Source organism: Podarcis muralis, chromosome 13 (assembly GCF_964188315.1).
Source record: "Podarcis muralis chromosome 13, rPodMur119.hap1.1, whole genome shotgun sequence".
Taxonomy (NCBI): Eukaryota; Metazoa; Chordata; class Lepidosauria; order Squamata; family Lacertidae; genus Podarcis; species Podarcis muralis.
In genome coordinates, this window is record NC_135667.1 from 17,721,192 (window position 1) to 17,748,097 (window position 26,906).

Consider the following 26,906-nt stretch of genomic DNA (forward strand, 5'->3'; position numbering starts at 1 on the left):
AAGTCCCAGCAGGATTAAGACTGGCCCTGGATGGAGCTGAAAAATCTATCCAAAGTAGGACTGGAACAAGGATTCAGGCAGGCACCAGAACATGGGGCTTGTGGAGCAGCAAGACAGAAGAGGAAGCACTTATAACAAAGACACGTTCAGAGGAACCAGCAGGCTATCTGAGGAGTGGAACCATAATCAGACCTGGGAAGACTATATGGAGCCTTCTTTTTCCACTCTCCTGCCCCATGTACTCACCCATAAGACATGGCATTGCAAAAGACCAGGGGGCTGCTGCCTTCTTTTCCTGGCTGATACCAGCACTTAAACTTCTTGGGCATTGTGCATGATTTCTCCAGGCTTACTGAGCTTCTCCTCCACACAAGCCCTGTACAGCGCCTTGAACCAACCTAAGCCAATTTCACGAGGGTATTATAAAATACAACAACAACAATCTACCTGTATTTGAGGCAGCGAGAAATGGTGTTTATTTGGAGACAGCAGGCGATGATGGTTACAATGCTGAAGGTCTCTGTGTTGGAAGAACAGGGTATACACACATGGCTATCTTCCTTGTCAGGCTTAACTTGGTGGCTCTTTCCATGGCAGCTTTTCCGCTTGTGGAGAACAATCGGCTGGATGATTTTTAAATAAGCAGAACCCCACAATTGTGCAGGCTGAACACCAAGGACCCTGCCTCCCGCATCTTATGACTGGTTTACCCTAGCCGATGAGTTGCCATGTCACACCCATGCCACATATTCCAAGCACATTCCATCCCCAGAAAAAGAATCCTGGGAATGGCAGCTACAATTCCCAGTACCCTTAAACTACGGTTCCCAGGATTCTTTTGGGGGGGGGGAAACCATGTGTGTTAAATGTATGATGTTACCAGGAGGGCAAAGTCACAGGCCTTGTGTGCACTGTTGGCTCTCGGGCAACAGGAGTACAATGGAACCTTGGTTCTCGAACCGCTCCATTCCTGAACGTTTCGGCTTCTGAACATCAAAAACCCGGAAGTAAGTGTTCCGTTTTCGAACGTTCCTCAGAATCCAAACGTCCGACGCAGATTCCGATCTGCAAAAAGCCTAGCTGTCAGACAGCCGGAAGCTGCGCCTCGGAATTCAAACCTTTCAGAAGTCGAACGTCCTTCCAGAATGGATTATGTTCGACTTCCGAGGTTCCACTGTATGTGCTTTGAAGTGGGTGTTTCTTTCATGCCTACACTCTCAAACTGCCTTCACTTTCATACAATCCAACTTGGCAAGTCAACAGTGTGGGCAGTACAGGTGTGGGCAGTACAGAAGTGAAAGTGTTTCACAGCTGAAATGGCTGGTGCAGCAAACTGTTCTGAGGTTACAGACAGAGGTACATAAAAAAGAGGACCCAGCACTCTTTGACCCCTGCAGGGGGAGAGCTCAGCTTCCCTCTGCCTTTGCTCTTCAAATTATGGGGAATGCAAATTTTCTTGCCAGTTTTGGCCCTTTCCTGCATGCTTCTGGTATACAGTGTCTTTTTTTCTTACTACAGATATACAATTATACAGTATCTGTATGTATGTATATGTGTGCATGCACGCATGCATTAAAACCTGAGGCTGAAAGGCTGCTCTGGGGAGGGGAAGCTATACTTTGATGTCACAGGTGCCCAGCCAGTCAACAGTCTGCACAGCCCCTTCTACTTCAAAGCAGTAAAAGTTATTTCCCCTGCACTTGGTCCTCAAGAGAATATTGTTTGTGTGAGACAAGACCGGGGTGAGTCCGCTTTCTACAACAGAGTGGGTCCTGTTTTTAGGTAGGTCTAGTAGTTTGAGAGTGTAGCTGCAGCAGGCACACCCTAATAGTCTATGTTTGCTTTGAAACGTTTGGCAATATTATCTCAGTTTAACTTGTCATACCTTCTTCCAAAAACTCCAGAGAAACACAGGGCTCATCCACACTGACCAAGGTATTCTAACAGAGAATTTCCTCTGCTCTCACCAAACTAAAGACTTATTATTCACACTTCTGTTTGCCCCATGATTTCTAGGCAAGGGTCTGGGAGGTTTTTTTCTTTAGTCTTGCCAGTTTCCCCAGGAAAACCTGCTGTTCACTGCTGAATCGGAACAAACGCCAATTGGGTTTTCAGCAGATTGACTTTGTTCAGATTGGGCAGTAAACAGGGAGCTTTGCTGAGGAAACCCACAAGACAAAAACCTCTCAGACCCATGCCTAGAAATCATGGGGCAAACAGAGAAGTCCTTAGCTTGGTGAGAGCGGTGGAAATTCTCTGTTAGAATACCCTGGGCCAGTCTCACAGAACCACAATTTTCAGGGATTCCAGTAAAGATGGAATGGCTATAAATTAAAGCAGAATTAAGCCTTTGCTTAGATGTTTCCACATGAGAAGTTTCTATAGCTGTGCCCGGATCCTGCCACAAGCCCATTCGCCTAAATGTCCCAGCAACCTTTGGCTACTAGGATATGACCCACCACTACCATCATCTCCCTTGTGAAACAGATCCCTCCATATCCAGCTCCCTTTGGGAGCTTTCCCACCCCTGCACCCCCAGACCAAAAAGAAGTGGTCCCGAGCCCTGTGTCTGCATATGCACCCTCTACTTTGCAACACCAAGTAAGAATGACAGTAAGGGTCAGAATGGCATGAGCGGTTGAAGCTGCATTTCGCCCTTCCAATCCCATCTCTCTTTGAGCAGCCACAAAAGATGGTTCAGTCCCCAACACAGATGTTTTCCTCCCTCCCGCTCACCCCCCCCCCCCCGCTTTCAGTAAAACATGAGGTTGCCACTGCTGGTGTAGCCCATTCAGGGCAGCCCCAGGAAATCTTTGCTTCTCCCTCAATGTGCCAGGGGCTTGAGATGGCACGGTCCAAATTGTTTCTGAGCTGGCACTTCCTCTGTTTAACTCAATAAAACGATGGTATCTCCTCACACCAAGGTAGAACCTGCACTTCTCATCCTGAGCCAGCATGCATCTAGATCTATGGGGCCACGCAGATGTGGGCAGAGCTGGTGTTGTTCTCACGGTTCAACCGAGCCAACATGACCTCTTGAAGATGCTTTGAGGGTAGACCACGGCACTTCCTGTTCTATTAATGAGTTGAAACCATGCAGGCATCCAAGGTTCAATGTAGCGTGACCCATATGCCAAAGCTTTAATTCAAGATGGCTTCCAAAGTTGTTAAGAACCCAGGTTCCAAGGAAGGTGGTGTTGAAAACTGATGCCCTTCCAAACCTTTTTTTTTTTTTAGAACTGCTTCACGGTGGCATGGCAGAAAGGCACACATTTTAATTCATCTCCAACGTTTGTAAAGGTCCTCGATGTCTTGAACCATCCCGATGCAGCAGGCTGGCTGGACCACTGTCCTTGCAAATATTGGCTTCATCCATCTCAAGCTAGAGGACAGCAAAGGGTTTCTGGGGCTGTCGGGCCATTGAAGATGAGGTGCCTGGTGCTGACACAACCCAAACATCAGGGTGCTTAATTCTTCTAAGAGAGCAACTGGGCTTGGCATGAACCGAAACAAAACCACCCGTGACAATGCTTGACATTAAACTGCTCTCTCGTTCTCACCCATTCAAGGTGGTACCCAGTGCCGGCAAGGCCTTACAGGGTATGCAGAGGATTCTCCCCCTTTCCCTCCAGGCCTTGGGGTCTCCGAATGGGCTGCTAGCACCCCGCCTACCACTGCTCCACCATTAAGTCTATCATGTGGTTGACGCCAAGGTCGGTTGAATCAAAGAAGTCCGTGCAGAAGATGCTGCCCCCAACAGGACTGCTGGAGCCGAGGCCTGATGCTGAGCCCGAGGTCAAGGCCTCTAGCCAATCGACCGGGTCAAATCCAGCACGGGCACCATTTCCTTGCCAGGCATCTGGGGGAGATGGGGGCATCTCCAGAGAGTCAGGGGAGAAAACAGAGGACAGTGAGTCCAGCGACGCAGAGGAAGAGGAGGCCGTCGAGAGGAAGTCGTAGGGACCAGGAAAATCAAAGATGGCGGAGGTCACCAAAGGAGCTTCGCTGCTGGGCCGCGGTTTCTTTGGTGGTGACGCTTCTTGCGGGGATGGGGCAACTCGATCAGGGACTTTTGGGTTCAAGGCAGGTGCTTGAAGGAGGTCACCTGGAGCAGATGAGGAGAAACGGGATATAACTTGGCACAGCAGCACACCTACCGTGCCCTCCTAACCGTGAGCTCGTTCAGATCTAAGCCGCGCAACCTGTTTCTGTGTCAGGACTTTGCACGGGAAGGCATGGCTAACAATGGCTTTGGGCATGTGCAGAATGCCTGCCGCTCACCATTGAGTAACCAACAATCCTGCCCCACCTGCCTGGGGTTCGGGGGTTATATTTCCAGGGCAGAGAATATGATTCTGAAGCAGGGTTTGAGCCCCAGATTCCTAGTCTTCTGAAATAAATGTATCATTGCCCCATTGGCTCCATTCTTGGAGCTTCTCCCATAGCAAATTGTGGTTTACGGCTGCCCCCTACCGGTAAGCTGGGTTACGGGGGCCATTTCCTCACCTGAACACATCAGTGGTTCCTCTAAGATATCTTCGATCGATTGGCTTGGCACCAGCTGCAGACAGGGAAGGAAAAAGAAGAGCAGTTACAAAGGGATCCCTCACGAAGCCCAGTCATTCAGCCAGCTCTGGGGCAGGGTCCTTTTTTGTACAGAAGTCTTCTATGCAGTGATGAGTTTCAGGCAGGGGGTAAGCTCAATATGGCCTAGATGCTCATCCTATAAATTTGTTTTCAAGACTTCAGACTTGGAACATGTGGGATAATTATAATTAAAAAGGGGAAGAGTTCCTCAGTGCATGTGCAGAGGTTGGAGAAGCCCAGCTGGGCCTCCTCGCCCCACAGTACCTGAGCTTTCTGGATGGCTTCTTGGAGCTCCTCCTCCAGGGACCGGGTTCCTGGGGCTGGGTCCGGGGGGCTGGCTGTTATTTCAAGGGGCAGCTCCATATCAGAATTAATCGGCTCACAGGAGGCAGGGCACAAAACCTAGCAGGAAAACGGAGGAAATACAAAGTCTAGCGTTTTCTGCCCCAGACAAAAGCCCTCCCTGCTACCAGCCCCACTGATGCTACCCAACCAGGGCTAAAGCGGACTTCTTTTAAAATGTCCAATGCTCATTGGTTAGCAGCTCATTGGGTGATACGCCCCACAAGCCCCCAAACTAAGCCCTGCCACATGCCTGCGCATGCAAACATGTGCCTCTGTGGCAAGGATTTTTTGGCCTAAGCCTTAGGGCTGCCAGCTGCTGACCTTTAATGTCTAAGTTATCTGAGGCAACAGGGAGACAATTTGGTTTTTGCCCCCACCCCTTGCTAGGAGACACCATTAGCAAAGGGGCCACCCCTACTTATTTGAGCAACAGGTTAAGATGGGGGAACAAGCAAACCAGTACTCCCCTAGCAGATAAACACGCAGTTCATAGGATACAGCTCTGTATCAGCTTCTCTAGCCGTAATGTTCTCTAGAACACTTGGGGGGTTTTGAATTTAGAGAACAGATGACAGCGGTGGGGGTGAGGCCATGGCATGTGGTGTGTATTATGCATGTTATGGAGAGAAGGTGCTTTTCTTTCTCCCCCATACTAGAACTCAGGGTCACCCACTGAAACTGACTGGCGGTAGATTCAGGATGAAATAAAGGAAGTCCTTCTTCACACTCACACAAATGCACAATCAACTTGTGGAACTCCCTGCCACAGGACGTGGTCATGGCCTTAAAGACTTAAAAAGTAGATTAGATAAATCCATGGCTTGTTCCGCGGCTATTAACCATGCTGAAGCCTAAGGTTGCAGCCTAAAAGGATGGAGTCTCCATGTTCAAATGCACCTGAATCCAGTGGGAAGAGGGGCTTTTGGACTCATTTCCTGCTTCCCAGAGCATCTGGCTTGCTACCATGGGGAGCAGAATGCTGTGGACGTTCTTATGGCTCAGCAGCCCTCTAGAATTGCAAATCTCAGGTGGCCTCTCTCCCAGCACTTTGCTTTAATCCACTGGGATAATCTCCTTCACACAGGCAACCCAGGAGGCCCCTCACTCTCTTTTGGATCAGCTGGAGAATGCTTGTTTGCTCACCATGAAGCCATCTTCCGTGCCTTCTCCTTCCTTGGCGCATTCTCTCTTGGGGATGTAGGGCGGTGGTGCCCCCTGCTGGCTGTGGGGCAGTAGTGCTCCCTTGCGGCGGTTCTTGATCCGTTTGTGCATCTCCAGCTCCACTCGGAGGTCGTCGTCGTGGTGTTTCTGCTCCCGGTGGAGTTTCAGCGCCAGGCTCTCAGCCACCCGCTGCTTCTCCCGCAGGGCCTGGGCCTCCTCCTCTAGGTCGGAGGGTGACAAGCGGGCACTGGAGAGTGGGACAGGGGGGGGCTTGGCCCGGGCCACCTGGTAAGGCTTGAGGCGCTCCAGCAGGGCTGGCTTGGTGCCAGAAACAGGGAGGCCACGCTTCCGGAGCTGCTGGCGGAGTTCGGAGACCTGGGAATCAAAGCAAAGGAAATTAAGGCTGGATCTACACCGGTTGTAAAAACGCTATAAAAAAACAAGCAATAATAGCTCTTAAGGCAATTTCCAATTGATGACGGATCGCTGCTCTACAGCACCCTCTGGTGTCACATTTTTATAATGCATTTTTAACATTATAACTGGCCTGTGTAGGTTTGCCCTACAAAAGCTGCTATAGAATATTACACAAGACACCAGGAATGGTCAAGTGTCAGGCATGTGGGATTAAGGCATTTGATTTTTCATAGGACTCTTCCTCACCCCGCAAAGATCCGCCAACAGGAGCATGGTGGTGCAAAAGACTGGCATTCAGCATTAAAGAATTCTGAGCCCGGGAATTTGCTTTGAATGCCAGAATAGAACGGAGCTCACAGTCCTTCCATGCAGGCCACCCATTCCTGGTTTTCTTCCTCGCTTTCGCTATTCATCAGTATAATTTAGAGTGCAGGCCTAGGGGTCAATGTGTTGCAGCTATTGTTAAACAACTGACAAGTCAGGAAACCTTGCCGATCTATTGCAAATCACACAGCCTACTGCCCACCCCTAAAATACACGTGTGTGTGTGTGTGTGTGTGTGTGTGTGTGTGTAACATTGTTTTATTGTTACATGTTCCCTTCCCTGAGCAATAAAAAGATCCATGACAGCACACTACCCAGGCTCCGCTTGCTCTAGATAATATTAATATTAACGTGTTTATCAAGTAGGGGGATAAGTGAAGGCATGTGCAGCATGCAGACTTTTGCCAGGTGGCCGATTTACAAGTCCCACCACATTAGATTCCTGGAGAGAAGCACCCAAAGAAATACCTAGAGACAGTGGCGTAGCATGGGTTGTCAGCACCCGGGGCAAGGCAAGGAATTTTCGCCCCCTAACCCGTGGATTTGCGCCCCTTAACCCATGGATTTGCGCCCCCTAACCTGTGGATTTGCCCTAACCCCAGATGTTGCGCCCGGTGCGGCCGGCCCCCCCTGCACCCCCCACGCTACGCCACTGCCTAGAGATGCTTCAAGCCCTCAGTTAACTTAGATCTCTCTTCCCCCTTTCTGCCCCATTCTGTCTTCCTTTTGTTTGGAAGCAGGGAAGTCCAGCCCTTTAGGGAAAACGGGGCACTGCCCCACTGACCTTAGCCTGCAGAACTCAGCAAAGAGGAGCAGGAGGATGGGGGGGGCGCAAAACTTAGTTATCTCTGCCTGTCCTTGGCTCTAGCTCCACCTGCTCCTGGCCTCTCTGACTGTGGCACCAGACGCCAATAGCTGGGAGAGAATGTGTCTCCCCTTCCAAGCTCGGATAGTTCCTGGGCCCCTCACCAAGAATCTGCCAGATGAAAGGAATGGCTGGTCAGCAGCCTTCAAGGGGTGGTTATGACAGGCAGGTGAAGTTGCACATACCCTGCAGTCTCATCTTAGAAGATCAGGAATTACCAAGGGGTATAATTCAAGGATGGAAGCTTCCCCAGAGTTCCCTGCCTTCATTTCACAACTCCAGGTGTCCATCTTTCTTTCTTTCTTCATATCTTTCCCCCGCTACCATTTTATTTCTTGGCTTTTGCTTGCTTTTGTTTTTTAAAGTCCTAAAGCCTAAAGTGGCTTCCTAACAATGAATAAATAAAGCAACCACCACCAAATAAAACAGAATCGGCAGTAAGCCGTGGGAAAATACCATTGAAACAACAGCTCTGAAATCAAAGGCGGCTTGGGGTTAAAAAGAAAAATAAAGTCTTAGTCTGGTGCTTTATTCTAATCACTAGTGCAGGGACCAGTCCATAATCGGGGCACCAGCACTGAAAAAGCCCACTTCGGGTGAGGAGTTTTTAATGTCTGGCATTTTATTATGTTTTTATGTTTTGGAAGACGCCCAGAGTAGGCAGGGTATGAATAACAAAGTTGTTGTTGTTGTTGTTGTTATCCCGGATGGCAGAGGGCAAGAGACAGGGTTTTGGATGCAGATTTTAACTCATGGGCAGGTGGTTCATGGGAAAGGAGGAGGCCTGTCCTTCTAGGTGGAGAGCCTCAGGCGTGGGTGCAAATAAAGCCCTCCTGTCTTCTCCATCTGGCCCTTGGCAGTTCCCTCTAGGCCACTCCCTTTGGCCCTGCTCTGCCCCTTCCCAACAAGAGCTTGTGCCTGGCTGGACTGTGTCCTTGCACCCTGACAGTGCCTCTTGCTCACCTGGATGGAGGGGGGTCGGGGGTGAGATTATGTGAAGAGACCTCTGGCTTTTGTGTGAAGAAAGGAGCAACATCCATTGCTCTGCCCGCTTCCTGCCTCTGCCCCCCCACCTTTTGTCCCCCCCCCCACCTTGCCCATGTGGCCCTCAGAATGTTGCCCCCTTGTGCTGACGATTACGTGCCCCTCCTCTAGATCTTCCCATCTAACCCGGTTCTTTGGAAGCCTGGCTCTCACCGCAACAGAACGGCTGAAGCGGTTATTTGCAACTGGACTTGATTTGCAGAAACCATCTCCGAGAGCGGAATTCCGCCCACGCAGAATCCGATGTGTGATGGCTGGGAGTTCTCCTGCCCCAACTCACCGTTAGCTCCTCCAAGTTGGCAGGCAGCAGTTCCGGTTTGGGTGGCGAAGGGGAGGTTGGCGTGGCTGGAGAGGGGAGAGGGAGCGGGTGAGGTCCACTTGGTGGCGCAGGCGTCCCAGCGAAGCTCAGGACCTGCTCTGGAGCACTGCTGGGCGAAGGGAGAAAAGAGAGGCGTTGACGCTGGGTTTCCCCATCCCAATCTTCTCTCCGGCCTCGCTAGTGTGCTTTTGTCTCGGAAGAGCATTCCCGGAAGCAAAACGGCTTACCTGGCTGGGACAGCGTGCACGGCACGGACGCAGAAGGTGGCTGGTGACGTGGGCGTGGGCTGCTGCTGGCTCATGATCTGGAGCTGCAAGAAGACCTGCTGCTGCTGGAGGACACGGGCGTAGGCCGCATCCATGGGCACCGGCGCCTGCTCCCCCTTCTGGTCGGGCGGCATGTACTGGTGGTACTTGAGCTTCTTCACTTTGGGGCGCGGTTCCTTGGCCTTCTTGGGGCGCGGGGGCTTCCTGGCCTCAGGCACCTTGGATGGGGCCTGTGGGAGGCATCAAAGTGTGTGAAAGAGAGCAGGAACGGGACTCTCAAAAGACAGTGGTGCATAGTGGTTAAAGCAGGGGGGCTTTCTAGAGCTAGGTAATGCTGCTACCTTGGGTCCCCCCCCCCCCCAATTGCCTAAATTCTTGGGCCTTCAGCACACGGGTTAGCAGCAGAGGGAGAGGCCAAGGGCCAGTCTCCAATTGTCCTCCCTGCCACAAAACAACATCTGACTCTGTCCTTATGCAGGAGCAAAGGTAGGGGGTGAAAACCAGCCACCTGATTGTTTGTTTTTGCATTGGGTTATATAGATTCACTTCTTTATTAGCCTCCCAACTAAGTAAAGGTAAAGGTAAAGGGACCCCTGACCATTAGGTTCAGTCGTGGCCGACTCTGGGGTTGCGGCGCTCATCTCGCTTTATTGGCCGAGGGAGCCGGCGTACAGCTTCCAGGTCATGTGGCCAGCATGACTAAGCTGCTTCTGGTGAACCAAAGCAGCACACAGAAACGCCATCTACCTTCCCGCCAGAGCAGTACCTATTTATCTACTTGCACTTCGTTCTTTTGAACTGCTAGGTTGGCAGGAGCAGGGACCGAGCAACGGGAGCTCACCCCGTCACAGGGATTCAAACCGCCGACCTTCTGATTGGCAAGTCCTAGGCTCTGTGGTTTAACCCACAGTGCCACCCGCATCCCTCCCAACTAAAGTAGGGATGTATGAAAGGCAAAAATATTCAAGAACCCTCAGAACAGGTTTTGTATGGCGGCAGCAAAAATGCCAATAAAACCATTTCAGTCAGTGAAAAGCAATAAGGCAGACTTAGCTGGGCACCTGAATAGCAATGAGGACAGCAGTGGACATGTTTTCCCCTGAGGGCAGCTGTGGGATGTAGTTGCTGCCGTCACCACCAGTATGCCTTGCACTCCCCCAGAAATCTTTGCTCACTTTTTACTACGTGAAAATTGGCAGGGTGAGGAGAGGAAGTTCCCCAGCAGCTCTGTTCAAAATAGGCAGCTATCTGGATTCGGCCTGCAATTCATCCTGCAGCAATTCATACTTTTCTCTGATAAAAGACAGAGCAGTGGACTTCTGCTTCCTCCCCAACCTCCCCGTTCCTGCTCTTGATTGTCTCTACCTTGAGGAGTGAAACGGAGGGCTTGGCAAGGGGGCTCCCCCCTTGGGGAGGGAACTCTGCCTCAGAGGTGGATGAGGACACAGGAGGCAGCTGTTGATCCAGGATCGGAGGGAGGTCCAGCTGCAGGGAGAAGAGGGAGAAAATGGAGCCCAAGTACCCTCCTAGCTCCCAACTCCTGCACCTCCTTCTCTAAACTGGCAGCCCCCAAACTTTCCTTTCCTATAAAGCCAAGCCTCCTTCCCTTCTGAGAATTAAGCTTTCATCTTTCCCATCAGCTGGCATGCCCCAGTTTTCCCTCTTGTGTATAATTTCAGCTGAGAAGGAGAAGACCTGCAGCAGTGGGAACAGCGAGAGGCAATGCTTCTGGGCAGAAAGTGGGACAGGGCTATAAAGCATCAAAATCGAGATGTGGAAAATATGGAAACAACGAGGAGAGGCAGGACTGAGATGTGGAGATATGCTTCAGAGATCCAGATTGTGGGGCGCTCCAAAAAAATTAATAATTATAATTTGGACTATAACTTGGTCTTTTTTATTTTAATTGGAGTATTATGATTGGATATATTAATTGGATGTTTTTATTGGAAAATCAATAAAAACAATTAAAAAAAGAAAGAAAGTGGGACAGGGCTTTGAAGGAGGTGGTAAGGAGCTGGGGAGGCGACGGGGGCTGGTTTACTATATGGTACCTGCTCACCATGTCCAGCCTTAAAACCCGACATTCTGCCCTGAAGCCTAGAATGGGAATTCTTTGGCATGTGCACAAAGACGTACGAAATCAGCAGTTGAGGACAGGATGCTGGACTAGGTGGGCCTGTGGCCTGATCCAATAAGCTCGCCTTGTGCTGAATGCAATCTTGGGGCGGTGTGGAGGCCGGGGGAGAGCAGAGCACACAGGCAGTGCTGGCTTCAAGATTTGGGCAGTGTGGAGGATGGAGGGGCTGAGTGCCCAAATAGCACCTCAGAATAGCCTCTTCAGATAAGACAGGCAGCATTATTTGTTAATACTGGGAGTAGTAGCAGTCACGTTACAACCAAAGGTCAGTGTCATCATTCCCAGAATTGCTGCCCTGGAACAATCTCTCTCTCTCTCTCTCTCGGCCTCCAAAGGCTTCTGACGTCCTCAGTGCCCCCAACCCTCTCTAGAACCAGGAATAATTTGGGAGTGTGGGTGTCCTGTGTGAAGCTGGGGAAAGCCAATGGTGGTGTCAAAGGTTTTGGCTTCTAAGTGAAGCAGAAATTACTCTTGGGGTACAGGATTCTGTCCTTCCATCCTTGCCACTTTAGGCCTCGGTGGGTCGCACATGTAAGGGTTTGTTGGAGTGGCAATCGAGGTACTGAAAGTGGCAACTCTAACTTGAAACTCCCCACCACCACAGACTGGCAGCAGGCCTAGTTATGTTAACTACTGGTTAGTTCTGCTGTGTATAATTTTGAGGGGGCGGATATTATTGTGTCCTGCAAAAGGGAAAAAGAGGCCAACCCCTCACAATTCACTCATCATTGTGATTCTTACATCCTGCAATATTCAAACATGCCCTGTAGAGGGCAGCACAACCACATCATATACAGTGGTACCTCGGTTTAAGAACAGTCCAATTTAAGAACGATTTGGTTTACAAACTCCGCAAAACCGGAAATAGTGTCTTGGTTTGCGAACTTTGCCTCGGTCTAATAATGGAATCCAAATGGTGGAAGGGCACTGGCGGTGGGAGGCCTCATTAGGGAAAGTGTGCCTCAGTTTAAGAACGGTTTTGGTTTAAGAACGGATTTTGGTTTAAGAACAGACTTCTGGAATGGATTAAGTTTCTAAACCAAGGTACCACTATATATTTATTTTACTTACTTGGAAAGAGATATTATAGATTATATCTCAGACATGAGAATCAGATATTAAATACTGAGAGGGAAAGCTGGACACTTACAAAAGGTTACATTTCCAGGAGTATACACCAAGTGCCCTGTTCTTATCCTCTGTTCCCCCTTTCACCTCATGTCTCTTCAGCATGTACAGGTGAGTTCTACGCAGTTGCTTACCTGAAAGGCCGCCGTTGCGGTGGAAGGGTTCCCATGGGCACTTCCAGGAGACAGTGCAAAGCACGGGGAGGAGGAGGAGGAGGAGGAGGAGGAAGAAGAACTACTGAGATCTTCCTCAAAGGTGAAGGAATCAGGAGCAGCGAGAGTTGCATCTGCAGATGTTTTGAGTGAGAGAAAGGAGGGGCGGCATTATTATAGCAGGGTAGAAGAAACAATTGTTGTTTCTCACATAATTTTCACACTGTTGTTAGTTTTTCACATCGTGAAATCCAGGGATGACTTAGGGGCCTGTTCCATGTCATTTGCCCAAGTGCAAGGATACCTAGTTCTGGCACTAATCCTAAACATGTGACCGGAGGACAGGGGTGGGGCGGGTGGACAAGCAAACACACAAACAAACAAACAAACAAACAAACAAACAAACAAACAAACCATTGTCTTTGTCACCTTCAAACTTATGGAAGGTGGCTATCTGCAGCAGGGAACCTCTTGACAGTCTCCCCATACATTTTAGAACCCTGGAAAATCAAGAGTTCTAGAAGGTGAGTCCCTGTGTATACAAAAGGCTCCTTGGTGCGGAGGCTCACCATCCACGAGCTGGAAGGCAATTGAGAACTGTGACTGGGTAGAGCTTGTTTGCTTATCCTTGCAGCCTGGCCCTCGCCCCCAGCCACACATGTTTAGCAGATGCATTGCCTGAGGAGGGAAGGAGGGTGATTTGATGGGTGCTAACAGAGCAGCAATTGGAACCCTGCTCTGCACACATTCCACCCAAGGAGCCAAGCGGCATTGGCTAGTCCCAATTAGGCAGCCCTTTTGCAAACCTTTTGCAAAAAGCTCCCCCAATTTCCACCACGTTTCTTCTCATAACAACCTCGCGCTGCCAATATTCCCATTTTGCAGATGAGAATGAGGCAAAAGGCTGCGTGCCAAGCCTGGGACAGAGGCAGGATTCAAACCCACTTATCCAAATTCAGCTCCCTAGCCCTCACTGGAATTTGCTCTATCCTGTTACAATCCCTCCTGCTGGGATTGCGCCAGAGTCCAAGAGCTTTCCATTAAGACCTGCCCCTCCATAAACAGCCACTGGATCCCTCCTCTCTCCCAGGCAGGATTCCCCGTTTCCACTCCATGAGGCAGGAGGATTCCCCAGTAAGGAGAATGCCAAGTCAAGTCCTTACCTGCCATAGCATCCTTGATACCTGGATCCAAGGAGAGGATGTTTTTCTTCACCAGCTCAAGTGGTCCAGGGCGGTGTAGGATCTTCTCACTCAGGTCTTCGGCCAGGCGAGCCTTCTTGTCCTGCAGCTCAGAAGGGTCCCCCGGAGACACTGCAGTGAGAAGAGCAACTATCAGAAGAGCAGGCTTGTGGGATCAGGCAAGAGGACCCTGCAGGCCAGAATCCTCCCTCCCAACAGGAGCCAGCCAGATATTCCTGGGACAAACTCCGCAAACAACGTTTGAGGGATGTAGTCATCCCCTGGGGTGACCTGGAAATCCAAGGTCCATTTGCCTTATTTCCACATCAATTTGTGATTTATTTTTAAAAGAAGTCCACAGAAAAATAATATGCATATTTCTCCTAATGTGTGCATTTTTAAATGCCATTTTGCCTAATATTTTGCAAACAATTTCCCCTAATGTAATTTCTGCACATTCTTTTCGCTAATTTGTGTGTTTTTGCACACACTTTCCTCCTAATGACATGCATTTTATCTGCTCCTTTTGGTTGGCGATCTGCACCGCAATATTCAGAGAAGCGCTGTGAGTCCTGGAAGGCCTGCTTCTTGCCCTTGCCCTTTCCCACCAGGCCTGGGAGGGCAGGGCCAGGACGGACTCCAGCTACGAAAGCTGAGGCTGCAGAACAGATTCTTGAGCTGCAGTACTGCTTAGGGATTGTTCTTGCTGTTACTGATACTAATTTTTTGTATCTTTATTTTAGACCTGATTATAATTTATGTGGAAATTGTTCAGTATGGTTGTGTATTCTTTGATGTCTTACTTATTGTTTATGACTATTTTTGTTGTAATTATGTGTTTTTTTCATGTTGTGAGCTTCCTTGAGCATGGTTTGATTTGTGGGAAGGTGGCATACAAATGAAATGATATGTATGTATGTATGTATGTATGTATGTATGAATTTCAAACAATAGCTGCATTTGGATGAATTAGGCAGGCTCACATTAAAACATAAGCCAAACCAAATGCCTCCTAGGCAGAAGTTGCTCCTTACCTTCTGACAGCTGGCCCTTAGCAGTGCTGGTCTTGTGGGGCCGGGGCGAGACTTTCAGCTTGGCAATCTCATTGGCCTGAGGAGAAAGAAGCAGAGGAAATTTTAGCCTCCTTAGCCAGGTGCTCAGGTAGAAGAGCTAGGAGGCATCTTTTGCTCACTTAGGCTCTGGAGAACCACCGCCAGTCAGAGTTATGCCTTCCAACTTTTTTCATACCCAGGAAGACCCTACTTGAATTGCAACCCTGCAACGTGGAATCCACGTTTAATTTTTCAGGTATGCATGCCCATGGCCAATGCATAGAAGAGGGAATTTTGGTAGCTGTAGCTTACGGGACTAAGATAACAAAAATTTGCACACACACACCTTACAAAATGCCATATTTTTTTTTAATAAAAGTCCAAAATGCCTGCCTTCCATTTCTTCTGCGCTCTCTCTCTCTCTCTCTCTCTCTCTCTCTCTCTCACACACACACACACACACACACACACACACACCTCTCTATTTTTGGGCTGGGCTGCCTCCAGGCCTGAGCAAAAGAACCACTAGCAGTGGCTCTCTTCCTCCAGTGGTGGGATATAAATGCAGTAAATAAATAAATAAAATTAAAAAGCACCTGCCATTTTAGATATGCCTCTGCTGCCATGCATAAATTAGTCCGCACTGTGATTAATATATTTTGATGTCTTTTTATTTTGCAATAAATGATGGTGGGGTTTTTTTTTGCATTTGAAAGTTTGGTCTGGACCACGTTCCTGCTTGCACACCACACTCAGGTGTGCACCCAGAGCAGTGGCCTCTTGCTTCCTGCAAAGTCACTCCTTGCTGGGAGATGGGTGCTTAATAGAGTCCGTGAGCAGTGGACTCTCACAGAGTCCCATCAGACACTCGTAGCGCTGCTTCCCACTCATTGTTCAAAGCCTTGAGCCCAGCTGGTACTCACCCTGTTCTGGCCCTGGGTCCCATTGGGCTGCGAGAAACTTGCAAGGGGTTTGTTGAGTGCTGGAGGGTTGATAAAAGGGAGCATGTTAGCAAACTCTAAAAGAAACTGCCCGCCCTACCTGCTGATTTTGGCCTGTCGCTCTGTTGTTGCTAGTCCATAAAGAAACAGGAAAGAAAAGTGGCAACCTTATCTCAAGGTTAGAAGACCAGCTCTTCTTTCCTTAGCACCCACCCACTGCTTTATCCATGCAGAAATCCCCTTTGCAATGTGACTCCCTTCACTTTGCACATTTTTGCAAAGGGGTGCGAGGGAGGGCTCACCTGGGAGTAAGTGGCGTTTGGACAGCTGCTCTTGGGACCGCCGGTGTTCCATGCGCAGCTGCAGAACTGCAAGGGAGGTGACAATATATGAATAATGGTGATTACTTTATTCATCTCGGCCAACAAGCAATAAAAAAACAAAACAGTGAAAAATTCAACTCTTAAATCATTTGGCGCTACCCAACCTCCCACCACAAAGCTAAAATGAAGCCAAGAATTGATATATAACTCCAGATTACTGATGTTGACGAAGTTTGTAATCACTTGGGCTGAGAGTTGTTAGGAGATCCCTATTCACTGCCCAGAGCTAACAACTCTCACTACTCTTAACAAACTACAACACTCAGAATTTGTTGGGGGGGGGGGAATCCGTGGCTGTTTAAAGTAGGATCACAGGGCTTTAAATGTATGGTGCAAATGTGAACAGGCCTATTTGCCCAGCTCCTACTGCTCAGCTGCATTATGAATCTAGCACTGTTTCCCCCAAAAGTTCTTCTCTGGCTCAGAATGCGTAATTAGATTCTTCAGGGGTTTGTAAATCCCAAGATCAGTATTCAAACGAGCTGCTGTTGCAATCACTATACAGTCATACCTCGGGTTACAGGCGCTTCAGGTTGCGTTTTTTTGGGTTATGGACGCGCCGAAACCCGGAAGTACTGGAATGGGTTACTTCTGGGTTTCGGCGGTCACACATGTGCGGAAGCACTAAATTGCTCTTTGCGCATGCGCAGAACCTCTGAATCGCAACCCGTGCATGCACAGACACGGCGCTGCGGGTTGTGAACGCTGCGGGTTGCGAACGTGCCTCCCGCACGGATCATGTTCGCTGTGGTTGTGCTTTGATACGCTCCCCCTGCTCTCATCTGGTTGTGAGCTGCTTTGGCAAGCCTGTGTGGAAGGGCAGCCTACAAATTAAATAGCTACTACTACTACTACTGCCACCACTGCCACCAACTAAAGCCTGCAGCTTTGTAGATGCATGCAGAACATTTCTTTGCTGTCAACCTACTTCCTCTCAGTTAAACCCTTAACTACTTACTGTGATTACCAGCAGCTCTCCTCCACAGCTGATGCTGAGAACTATAGCTCCCAGGGGGGCAGTGCAGAAAAGTGAATATGCACAGCACAACCGTTACAAGGGCAGGAGGGAGCCCTTGGGAAACAAATGAGGGGGGGTGAGAGTGCACAAAGGTGCCATTATCCACTCCTGAAGTGAAGGGAAAGGAGTTTGCACTCACTGTGGTTTGAGATTTTAAAGTGACAAAAGCAGGCTAATGAATACATGTTAGGCAGAAATAACTAAAACAGATTACACCATAGAATTAAGGTCTTTCGTGGTCTTAATCGGATTTCAAACTTGCAAACCAGCAAGGATCAAGAAGCTCTGGAGTCTCAAATGTTCAGTCCAGCAACCAACTGAAATATTGGATGCTACTTTGCTTTATCTTTGACCACTGTTACTTATTCAGGGCTTGCTCCAGAGAGTGGCAATGCTGGGCATTTGCTGGGGCCCAAAGAGCAGCCAAAGGCTCACCTAACACTGTTACAATTTCCAGAGAATATCCAATAAGATCAGATGCAGCCAGAGAATTTTCTTATCTCCCACCTCTTCCAGCTTAGGGGCCACCAGTGAGGGCGCCATGCCCAAAGCCCCCCAAATCCTGTTGCTAACACAGTCAGTATTTATGTATACTGCATCACAGTACACATGATGTTACAGAGGTAAAAACAGACAGATCGCTGGCCCCAAGAAACTTACAATGGGAGATATGAGGGCAGGGATGAAAAAATGTGGGTGCTGTAGTTGGGACTAAGGAGAAAAGTTAAAGGTCTATGGACAGGTACTTTTTGAGGAAGGGTCTGAAGGAAGGCAGGGAGGCAGCATAACATTTGATTCTGGGGAACTCAAGACTGTCCACAGTGCATTGAATGAGATTGGAATGGAGTGGGCAAGATGTCTGTTGACTTGAAATCAAGGGAAACCGGATTGGAGAGATCACCCTATTCAACAACCCAGGATGCATCCAGGTTTGCAAAGGAGTGAGGCAAGGTAAGGCAACACAATTTTCTCGGGAATTGCTTTTCAATAAAACAAACTGGGAACAAAATGCATCAAGCTTTTACTGACTGCTGTATGATACTGGGTAATTATACTGTGGAATTGGAAGGGGAAATTAAACTCGGGGTGGGGAGAGAATCACACAAAACTGGCCTGGAAATGAATATATAAAAATGAAATGGATGCAAATTAAGTACTGCCCAGAAGCCTCTATTTAAACAAACAATGAAAATATTGAAAAACTGGGAATTACATCTTGTTTGACCAACAAACGACTAAATGCAGCCCTTTTGGAGGCAAATCCAAGCATCAGAAGAAAGGTCTGCCTTAACGGAATAAATTCATAATTACTTGTCAATGAACAGCAAAATGAAAGCTAAAGGAGAAATTTACAACTCAGCACTGAAACCTCCTGTGGATCTATGCCATATAGTGTGGTGTAGAAGTCTGTTATACCTATGGCTGGTTGACAACATTAGCTGATGTAGTATGACATTAACTTGTACATAAAGAACCGTGGAACGATATATGCACATAATATTCCTTTGTTCCCATATGCCATGGGAGAGACATGACAGGGGATTGGTGTAAAAGAGCTGCAATACGAGGCCATCTATGATATCAAGTGTAGAAGGGCCAGCTATTTGGTCTGCCAAGCAAGACAACAGGTGGACTTTCCCACAGTACAGAATAGATTCCCAGGGATCAAGTGCATCCCCTTGGCAGAAATAAAATGTGATGAGGTGATCCAATGACGAACCCGTTTGGTTCCCAGTGGAAACAACATGCTCAAGATGGAACGGAATGGCGATGCGATTCTGTACATTCATGGAGGAGGAACGAACAAGGAATAGCCAGATAGAATTAACTTAGGAGGTTCTGATTTGGACAAGGACAAGAGCAAATCTGCAACCTCCTTGGTTTACTCTGCCTCTTTTACTACCAACAGTGGATATGTGCCCCTTAGCATAACCGAGTTATGCTAAGGGGCAAAAGTAGGTGGAGAAAGAAATGCAAATTTTGCCTCTGTACAGTAGGCTGGTTTCAGCACGCACTCATACACCCCTCTCCATACAGCCAAGCAAGAGGCATTGTTCAAGGACACATTCCAGCCAGGGGAAAACATTTGAGAAGGGTGCAAAGTGAAGGCAGTGAGGGGTGCGGCCTGGGGGAAGGGGGTGTGGCCTGGAGACAGCCCTGAGGGCCAGGTGAGAGGCCCGGAGGGCCACATTTGGCCCCTAGACCTGAGCTTCCCCACCCCTGCTTTAGTGCTATGTCCTATGCATTAATTTAACTGGTAATAAGGAGCCAGCGTGGTGTAGTGGTTATGAGTGGTGAACTCGTAATCTGGTGAACCGGGTTGGCGTCTCCTCTCCTCCACATGCAGCTGCTGGGTGACCTTGGGCCAGTCACACTTCTCTGAAGTCTCTCAGCCCCACTCACCTCACAGAGTGTTTGTTGTGGGGGAGGAGGGGAAAGGAGAATGTTAGCCGCTTTTAGACTCCTGAAGGGGAGTGATAAATCCAAACTCTTCTTCTAATAATTCTGCCCCTTTCTCCACCCAGAATCCTTAGCATTTCCATTCTCTAAAGAGGCCAGGAAGTTGGGACAGAATTCTCAGCATATACTTAGAAAACTGCAGCTCCCACTGTTCCCTGGGAAGGGAGCCACGGCAATTTGAAATGGAAAGTGAATCAAGTAAGCCGGACCTGGACTACAGTCACACCACACATATCATATCACCTTAAACAATCATGGTTCCCCACCCCCAAAAGAATTCTGGGAGCTGTAGTTTGTTATGGGTGCTGATAAGTTATTGGGAGGCCCCTATTCCCCTCACAGATCTACAGTTCCCAAAGCTCCCTGTGAAGAGGGATTGACTGTTAAACCACTCTGGTAATTGTAGCTCTGTATGGGGATTGCCGGGGTCACCAGCACAGAGGCACAACTATAAAATAAGTCCAAATGCACCGGAAACTTAAATTAGTCTTGCCATCTCCAACCTTGGAACAGAAGCAGTTTTCAGGGCCCTTTAAAAACAAACAAATGAAAACCATGTATATAAGCCCACAGAAATTCAAATGCTGCTGCACTGGGGACATCGCTGGGAAGGATAACCTTGTCCATGCAAGAGCACCAAAGGGATATGGCTGAGCGGGTGAGCCCTCCCCTTGCTCTGCCGTCAAACAGCAGGCACGTCATACCTTTGGAGGGTGGGACTGCTCCAAGCGTTTCTATTCCTGTGCCCGCTTCTCTCCTGCCTGGGCATTTGTGTCCCGTTGTCAGCAGCAGCTGGGGTGACGCCACTCGCTATTTATTTAAAAGGCTGGAAACACAAGATGCCCCAAACTCCCAGGCCCAGAGGCTGGCTGCAAGGACTGCTTGCGGGGAACCCACCACCAAATTGCAGACCCTCCAAGTGTCCTTATTTTCCAGGGACACCCCAAATTTACAGAAGCCGTCCCAGTTTTTTATTTGATTGCAGGTCCCGCTTTTCCTTAGGATGTTCCTTTTTTCATCGGAGAAATGTTGGAGGGTATGGAGTTATGTGACCTCAGAGCCAAGGAGATGATACAACTTTCAGAAGACATCTGAAGGCAGCCCTATATAGTTTTATTATGTTTTTATACGTGCCGCCGCACGGAGTATTGTTATTATTATCAATATTATGGAATAGGATGTCCCTATTTTCTTTGGAGAAATGTTGGAGGGTATGCAAATACTCAACATGAGGGGTAAGACATGGGGGTGTTGAGTGTTTCATCGCTTTGGGGAATTGTAGCCAGTTCCAGGCCTCAGTACCTGCGTACACTCCACATACTGTACTTAAAGCATCCTGGGGGTTGTTTTAAGGCCAGTTTCCCTCCTTTTCTAGTCACTTCCGGGTTCAGTGTGATGTTTGCGTTGCAGTCACACACATATTGAACGCGCATAAAACGGCTGTTGCCTGTAATCAATACACTGATTGAATGTAAAACACATTTTTGCATCAGTGCTTCACTGCCGGAGCCTTTTTGAGAAACTGGAGGAAGCAGGATAATTTACAAGTTAATAAACAAAAGCTGCCACTGCACATATACTATGTAAAAGAACAAAAGTTTACTACCCCAGCCTTCTCTCTCCCCACTTCTCTTCTTCCCCGACCTTATACTGTCTATAATATTATTGTCTCAGATTGAATATAAGATCTGCAGAAAAGATTCTATGAACGAAAAACTGAGGCACTGTGTGTACTTCTGTACTTCAAGAAAATCTTTGATAAAAACATTTTTTTTAAAAAGTTGTCACACATTATTCCTGTGACTGTACTGTGTTTTTAACTGTTTCTAATTCTAAACTGTTGCAACCTACCCTAGGACCTGCTGGTGAAGGGCCAATAGTAGTAGTATTAGTAGTAATAATAAATATTATTTAGGGGCAGGAGAGATCATATTTTTCATTATTGTTATTATTCCCTAACACCAGAACCAACACAGCCACTAATACACAAGGAAACAAGTGTCCCAAATGGTCCCTGCAAAAGCTTTAGCAAACCTACCAATTAGAAGCAATGCTGATTTTCGTATGTCCATAAGTATCGCACAAGCGGGAGCTATATGTGTGGAGAAATCACGAAGGGTGGTTTTTCACAGGAGAGAAACATGTGAGGTTCAGAAAAACACCATAGTTGCCACCAAGGAATGACTATGATGCCACAGGCACGTTGACTGATTACTTAGACTGGCTGGGCCTGAACAAAATGGCTGCTGGACGCCAGGGTTAGGTTATGAGGTACCAACGGAATGGGAAAGTGACAAGTGGTCGTGAGGAAGAGCATGACCCTGGTCCTTACAGCTGACTCATATGGCTGTCACACACCATACATTTAAAGCAAATGATTTTCCTCAAAGAATCCTGGGAAATGTAGTTTGTTCTGGGTACTGGGAATTGTAGCTTTGTGAGGGGTTGCTCTGTGCTGCACTGTGCTTCCTATTGCCCAGTCTGGTCAAGCAAGTGGTCAAGTGACACATTTATTGGCTGGGCAGGGGAAAACCTTAAATGCATTCCTTAAAAAAACAAAAAAAAAAACACCCTTTAGATTTGAAGGTAATCCAGATATATTCAGAATCAGGGATGGTCCTCTCTCTGTTCTGCCTTAGGTACCTCCGCCTACATAGACAGGAAATGTTGAGTTGCCAGAATTAAACTCTGTGCATGTTCAGAGGCACTCAGTCTAAGCTGATGCAGGTTTTGAAAATGGAATGTGCCAGACCTTCCCTTCCTTCACTCAGCCGGTGCGCAAATCTACGTGAACAACCATTCAAAGCCTGAAGACGTATTCACAAATAAATATCTGGTGCCAACAGTAACTGAACAGGAAGAGCAAACAGTCTCTCATGGGCTAGGAATTTCTGAGGGGACATTTACTGGGACCTTTCACAGGTGCCACAGGAGAGACACTGGCATATGAAGGTGGCATGCTGGCAACTTCTGGTATAAGACCCACATTGTGCACCTGTGTGGTGACGTTGGGATCGAGAATATCATCAACCACATTGACTTCAGGGTTTGTTTCAGCCTCGCAGAAACGTGGCTGAGATGTGTTCCATTAAAATCCCCACTGATAGGGCCCTGAAGGGCTTATTTCGGAGGGAAGTGACACTCTGTGCCCTTAATTCAGTCCCCGAACTAGTGGAGTGGTGAACTGTTGTTACAAAGGGACAATGGGAAAGCACTCTGCACATGCCTATAGACAACTCCTCTTTACTTGCTCCTAGAGCAAGACCTGAATACAAAAACCTGGCTCAAGTTAAGATTTGGGGGAACTGGGCCTGTGTTGTGGCTTCACGCAATGCAGTGTGGTGAGCCAGTGCAGTGGTTAAAGTGTTGGACTAGGACCTGAGATACTAACATTTGTATCCCCACTCAGCCACGAAGCTCCCTGGATGACCTTGGGCCACTCTCTGTCAGCCTAACCTACCTCACAGGGTTGTTGTGGGGATTAAATGAGGAGGAGAAAAGGCGGGATATAAATGCAATCAGTCATAGGAGCCAACTCATAGCGGCCAAGATCCCTTTGTGTCCCCCCTACAATAAAATATTTGAGGGGGCTGAGCCTCCCCAAAGTTGATGGGCATTGCCATTCAAATGGTGCTGACACAAATCTGTCCCTTGGGCCACAATTCACCACCAGCAAGGTCTCCTGTGCAGATCAGAGACTTTGCTTAGCTTATTGACCTTTCCTGCAACTAGCAGAAGCTGGGAAAACCATTCAGAATAAGCAAATCTGTTACCAGTTCTATCCATCTGCATCATTTATTTTCTTATGCGTATATCTTATGTTGATTCCCCCCCCCCAAAGCAGCAAACAGGATAAGGAAAACATAAAATGATATTTAAACTGTCTTGAAAACTGCAGCAGAAACCGTAGAAGCAGCAGTAAAACTACACAGAACACCTATGATTTACGCACGCATGGGAACTGACATGACCTTGCTTGTAGAATGTGTCTTGCCTTGATTTACTTTTTTTATAACTCCAAGCAACAAAATGCAGCGTGGGCTGTTCTCTTAAGAGGACAGGAAGGTGCCTTCTGCTTAGTCAGAACTTTGGTCCACCTAGCTCAGCACTGTCAGCTCTGACTGGCAGGAGATGTGAGGGGTTTCCAGGCAGGGTTTTCTCACACAGCTGCACCTGGAGGGGCTGGGAATTGAACCTGCGACCTTCTGCATGCAAGGCAGATGATATACTCCATGAGCCACAGTCTTTCCCTTACACAGCAGGATATCTCAGGAGGGTTCTGAGGAGAATGATTTATTTATTTTTAATGGAAGGTGAAACAGTAGGCGTTGAGGTCCCCCTGTCTTAGCCTGCCATAATTACCACCCTGCAAAAAGTCTATTTTAAAAATTTAATAGCACCAAGGTGCCTAAAGCCCCACTCAGATCCTACTTACCGGAGCGGAATTTGCTTCGGATCAGCATGGATCGTTCAGAAGCCAGGAGTGTCATCTTTGGAGTCCTTGCAGGTATAATCCCAAATCTGAGGTAGGCCCCATGGATATTCAGAAGAGGGGGAAACAGGAAAAGAGGGGAAATGATGAAGAAGTCTCCAACTAGGAGCTAGAGAAGCCAGCAACAGACCTTTTGAACCGAGTGCCTGGGCCTAGGGACGCAGAGTTGGATATCAGCAAGAGTGGAGACCAGGGACACCTGGGTTCAAATCCCAACACAGCCATGACTCTCATTGTGACCTTGGGGCGGTAACTTTCAGCCTCACCTGTCACCTACCTCACAGGGTTGTTTTGTAGATAAAATGGGGGGGGGGGGAGTCATGGATGCCTCCCTGAGATCCTCAGAAAAAAAGGTAGGCTTATAAATGCAACTAATCTACCGCACTGGGTTGTCCTTGTAAGGCCAATGCTGTGTAAGGGTTAGCGACTACTGGACTAAGATTTGGGAAGTCACGATTGTTCAAATGTCTGCTCAGCCATGAGCTTCACTGGGTGACCTTGGCCCAGTCACTGTCTCTCATCCTAGCCCACCTCGCAGGGTTGTTGGGAGAGATAAGTGTGATATATTGAGCCCCTCGGGGGTGGGGTGGGGGAGTGGGCAGGTGGGATATAAATCTAAACAAATAAATAAATAAAATTTCGAGGGAGGGGCAATGGAGGGAGGAGCATTCCAGTCCTCCTGAGTTCCTTGCCGGGGGCGGGTGGAACAAAATAGCAAAATTTTCGGAGCAGGCAACTAGCGGAAACGCAGCAGCAGGTGGAGCAGTTCCGTCGCTAAAGATGCAGTTGGAGACGGGGCTTGACCTGTTGAGTTTTTGCCCTGTTTAAAGGGACAGGAGCCCAGCTGGCGGCGTGTGTGCAAGAAAGAAGAGCGAGAGAGATGGTTTTGTTTGCTTTTTTAATCACCTGCTGTCCGCCTGCACCCGCGATGCCCTCCTCGGGGAGAAAGCCCAGGAGGAGAGTGCCCTGCCTGTGCCATCGCCCTAAAGCCTCTCTCGAGGAACCCAGGAGTCCGGGCTGTCCCTTCCGCTTCCCCGCTACAGCCCTTTTCAATGCCAGCCCCTTCCCCAAAGCCCAGGGGGACCCAGGCGCCCCGACTCACCGGAATGGACGGTGCAACCCTTTTCCTCCTCCTCTTCCTCCTCCTTCTGCTTGGCTCGGGGGGCGCTGGGAACCGTCCGCCCCCGACGGCTTCTCCGGGAGGGTCTGCCGGCGGCCTTTCCGGGGGGGAGGGGGTGGCGTCCTTCTTTTCCTCGCTGCCTAGGTGAGGATGGCAGCGGCGAGGGACGGCCAGGCGCACGGACCTCCGGAGGAGAGGGTTGGGCCGACGGCTCTGCCCCCCGCCTGGGGGTCGGACGCCACCGCGCCCCCCTCCCCGGGCAGCTGGGATGTCCCCGTGCCTCTGCCATGCGCCCCCTCCCCTCTCCGAGGGTGCCACCTGCCGCGACACCCGACACCGGGAACGCGCTGCTGGCTCAGCAAGGACCACCCCCCTCCGCCATCCTCCCCGTCTTCGTCCTCCGCCCCCTTCTCCCCACAGATCGCCACCGTCCCGCCTCCTTATCCTGGCCAGGAGATCCTCCAGGCTGCCCAGCAGAACTTGCAATTAGGGACATCCAGGAGTCCTGGCAGCATCCCTTGCGAGCACCGAGGGCTGGTACTTGGTAGTGGACCCCCCCCCCCACTTCTTCAAGGAACCCAGGTGTCCTAGCGCCCCCGTCCCTCCGCACGCTCCCCATTAATTAATTAATTAATTAAGGTAAAGGGACCCCTGACCATTAGGTCCAGTCGTGACAGACTCTGGGGTTGCAGCTCTCATCTCGCTTTACTGGCTGAGGTAGCCGGCATACAGCTTCCGGGTCATGTGGCCCGCATGACTAAGCTTCTGGCGAACCAGAGCAGCGCACGGAAACGCTGTTTACCTTCCCACCGGAGCAGTACCTATTTATCTACTTGCACTCTTACGTGCTTTCGAACTGCTAGGTTGGCAGGAGCAGGGACTGAGCAACGGGAGCTCACCCCATCGCGGGGATTCGAACCGCCAACCTTCTGATCAGCAAGTCCTAGGCTTTATTCCAAGGAGCTCAAGGTAGAATACAGCCCCCCCCCCCTCATTTGATCCCCACACTAACAACCCTGTGAGGCAGGTTTAGGTTGAGAGGCAGTGACTGGCTCAAGGTCACCCCACCTGGTGAACTTCATGGCCCAGTGCGGATTTGGGCCGTGGTCTCCCAGGTCCTAGTCTGACACTCTAACCACTACACCGCACTGGCTCTCATCCCTAAGCACCATCCCCGCCCACCCTTTTTTCTCTTTCTCAAGGCACTCAAGAGTTCTTTCCACACAACACCCCTGGGTGTCATCTCACAGTCACTACCTCTTTTCCAAGAAACTCCGGAGTTCCCAGGAAACACATCTGCTGCTGAGGTTGGAACCCTCAGGTGCTGGGTGGGGGTGCATAACTCTTTGGGCCTTTGCCTGGTCCATGGGACTTTCCCTAGACCATCCCCACTCCCTTGGTCTCAACCCCTCACTGCCCCTCCAATGCATCCTCCATAGCTGCTTTCGCCTGGCTGCAATGTGTCCTGGAACATTTCACCCCACACAAAAAATAAAAAATGCTGGGCACTG

General features: G+C 49.1%; 1 protein-coding gene across 4 annotated transcripts; it reads right to left on the reverse strand.

The window, feature by feature from the left end:
- Positions 1–452: 452 nt before the first annotated feature.
- MAMSTR (MEF2 activating motif and SAP domain containing transcriptional regulator) lies at positions 453–25,718 on the reverse strand. 4 transcript variants are annotated; one of them, XM_028702206.2, is made up of 14 exons: positions 25,378–25,717; positions 24,219–24,304; positions 16,225–16,290; positions 15,905–15,963; positions 14,964–15,039; positions 13,912–14,061; positions 12,731–12,882; positions 10,694–10,813; positions 9,290–9,558; positions 9,024–9,168; positions 6,076–6,468; positions 4,852–4,989; positions 4,507–4,561; positions 453–4,105 (listed from the first exon to the last, which is right to left on the reverse strand). In XM_028702206.2, the coding sequence occupies exons 2-14, from the start codon at positions 24,271–24,273 to the stop codon at positions 3,669–3,671; spliced, it is 2,115 nt and encodes a 704-aa protein (XP_028558039.2). In that variant the 5' UTR covers positions 24,274–24,304; positions 25,378–25,717; the 3' UTR covers positions 453–3,668. The 4 variants fall into 4 exon arrangements, with proteins under 4 accessions (XP_028558039.2, XP_028558038.2, XP_028558041.2 ...); XM_028702205.2 differs by having other exon boundaries at positions 9,024–9,171; XM_028702208.2 differs by lacking the exon at positions 10,694–10,813 and having other exon boundaries at positions 9,024–9,171; positions 25,378–25,718.
- Between the last annotated feature and the right edge of the window lie 1,188 nt (positions 25,719–26,906).

Coding starts and splice junctions, on each gene's coding strand:
- MAMSTR (XM_028702205.2), bottom strand. CDS start 24,273: ATGACACTCCTGGCTTCTGAACGATCCATGCTGATCCGAAGCAAATTC. Junction 15,964..16,224: donor CAAACGCCACTTACTCCCAG/GTGAGCCCTCCC, acceptor TCAACCCTCCAG/CACTCAACAAACCCCTTGCA. Junction 14,062..14,963: donor TAAGGGCCAGCTGTCAGAAG/GTAAGGAGCAAC, acceptor TTCTCACTGCAG/TGTCTCCGGGGGACCCTTCT.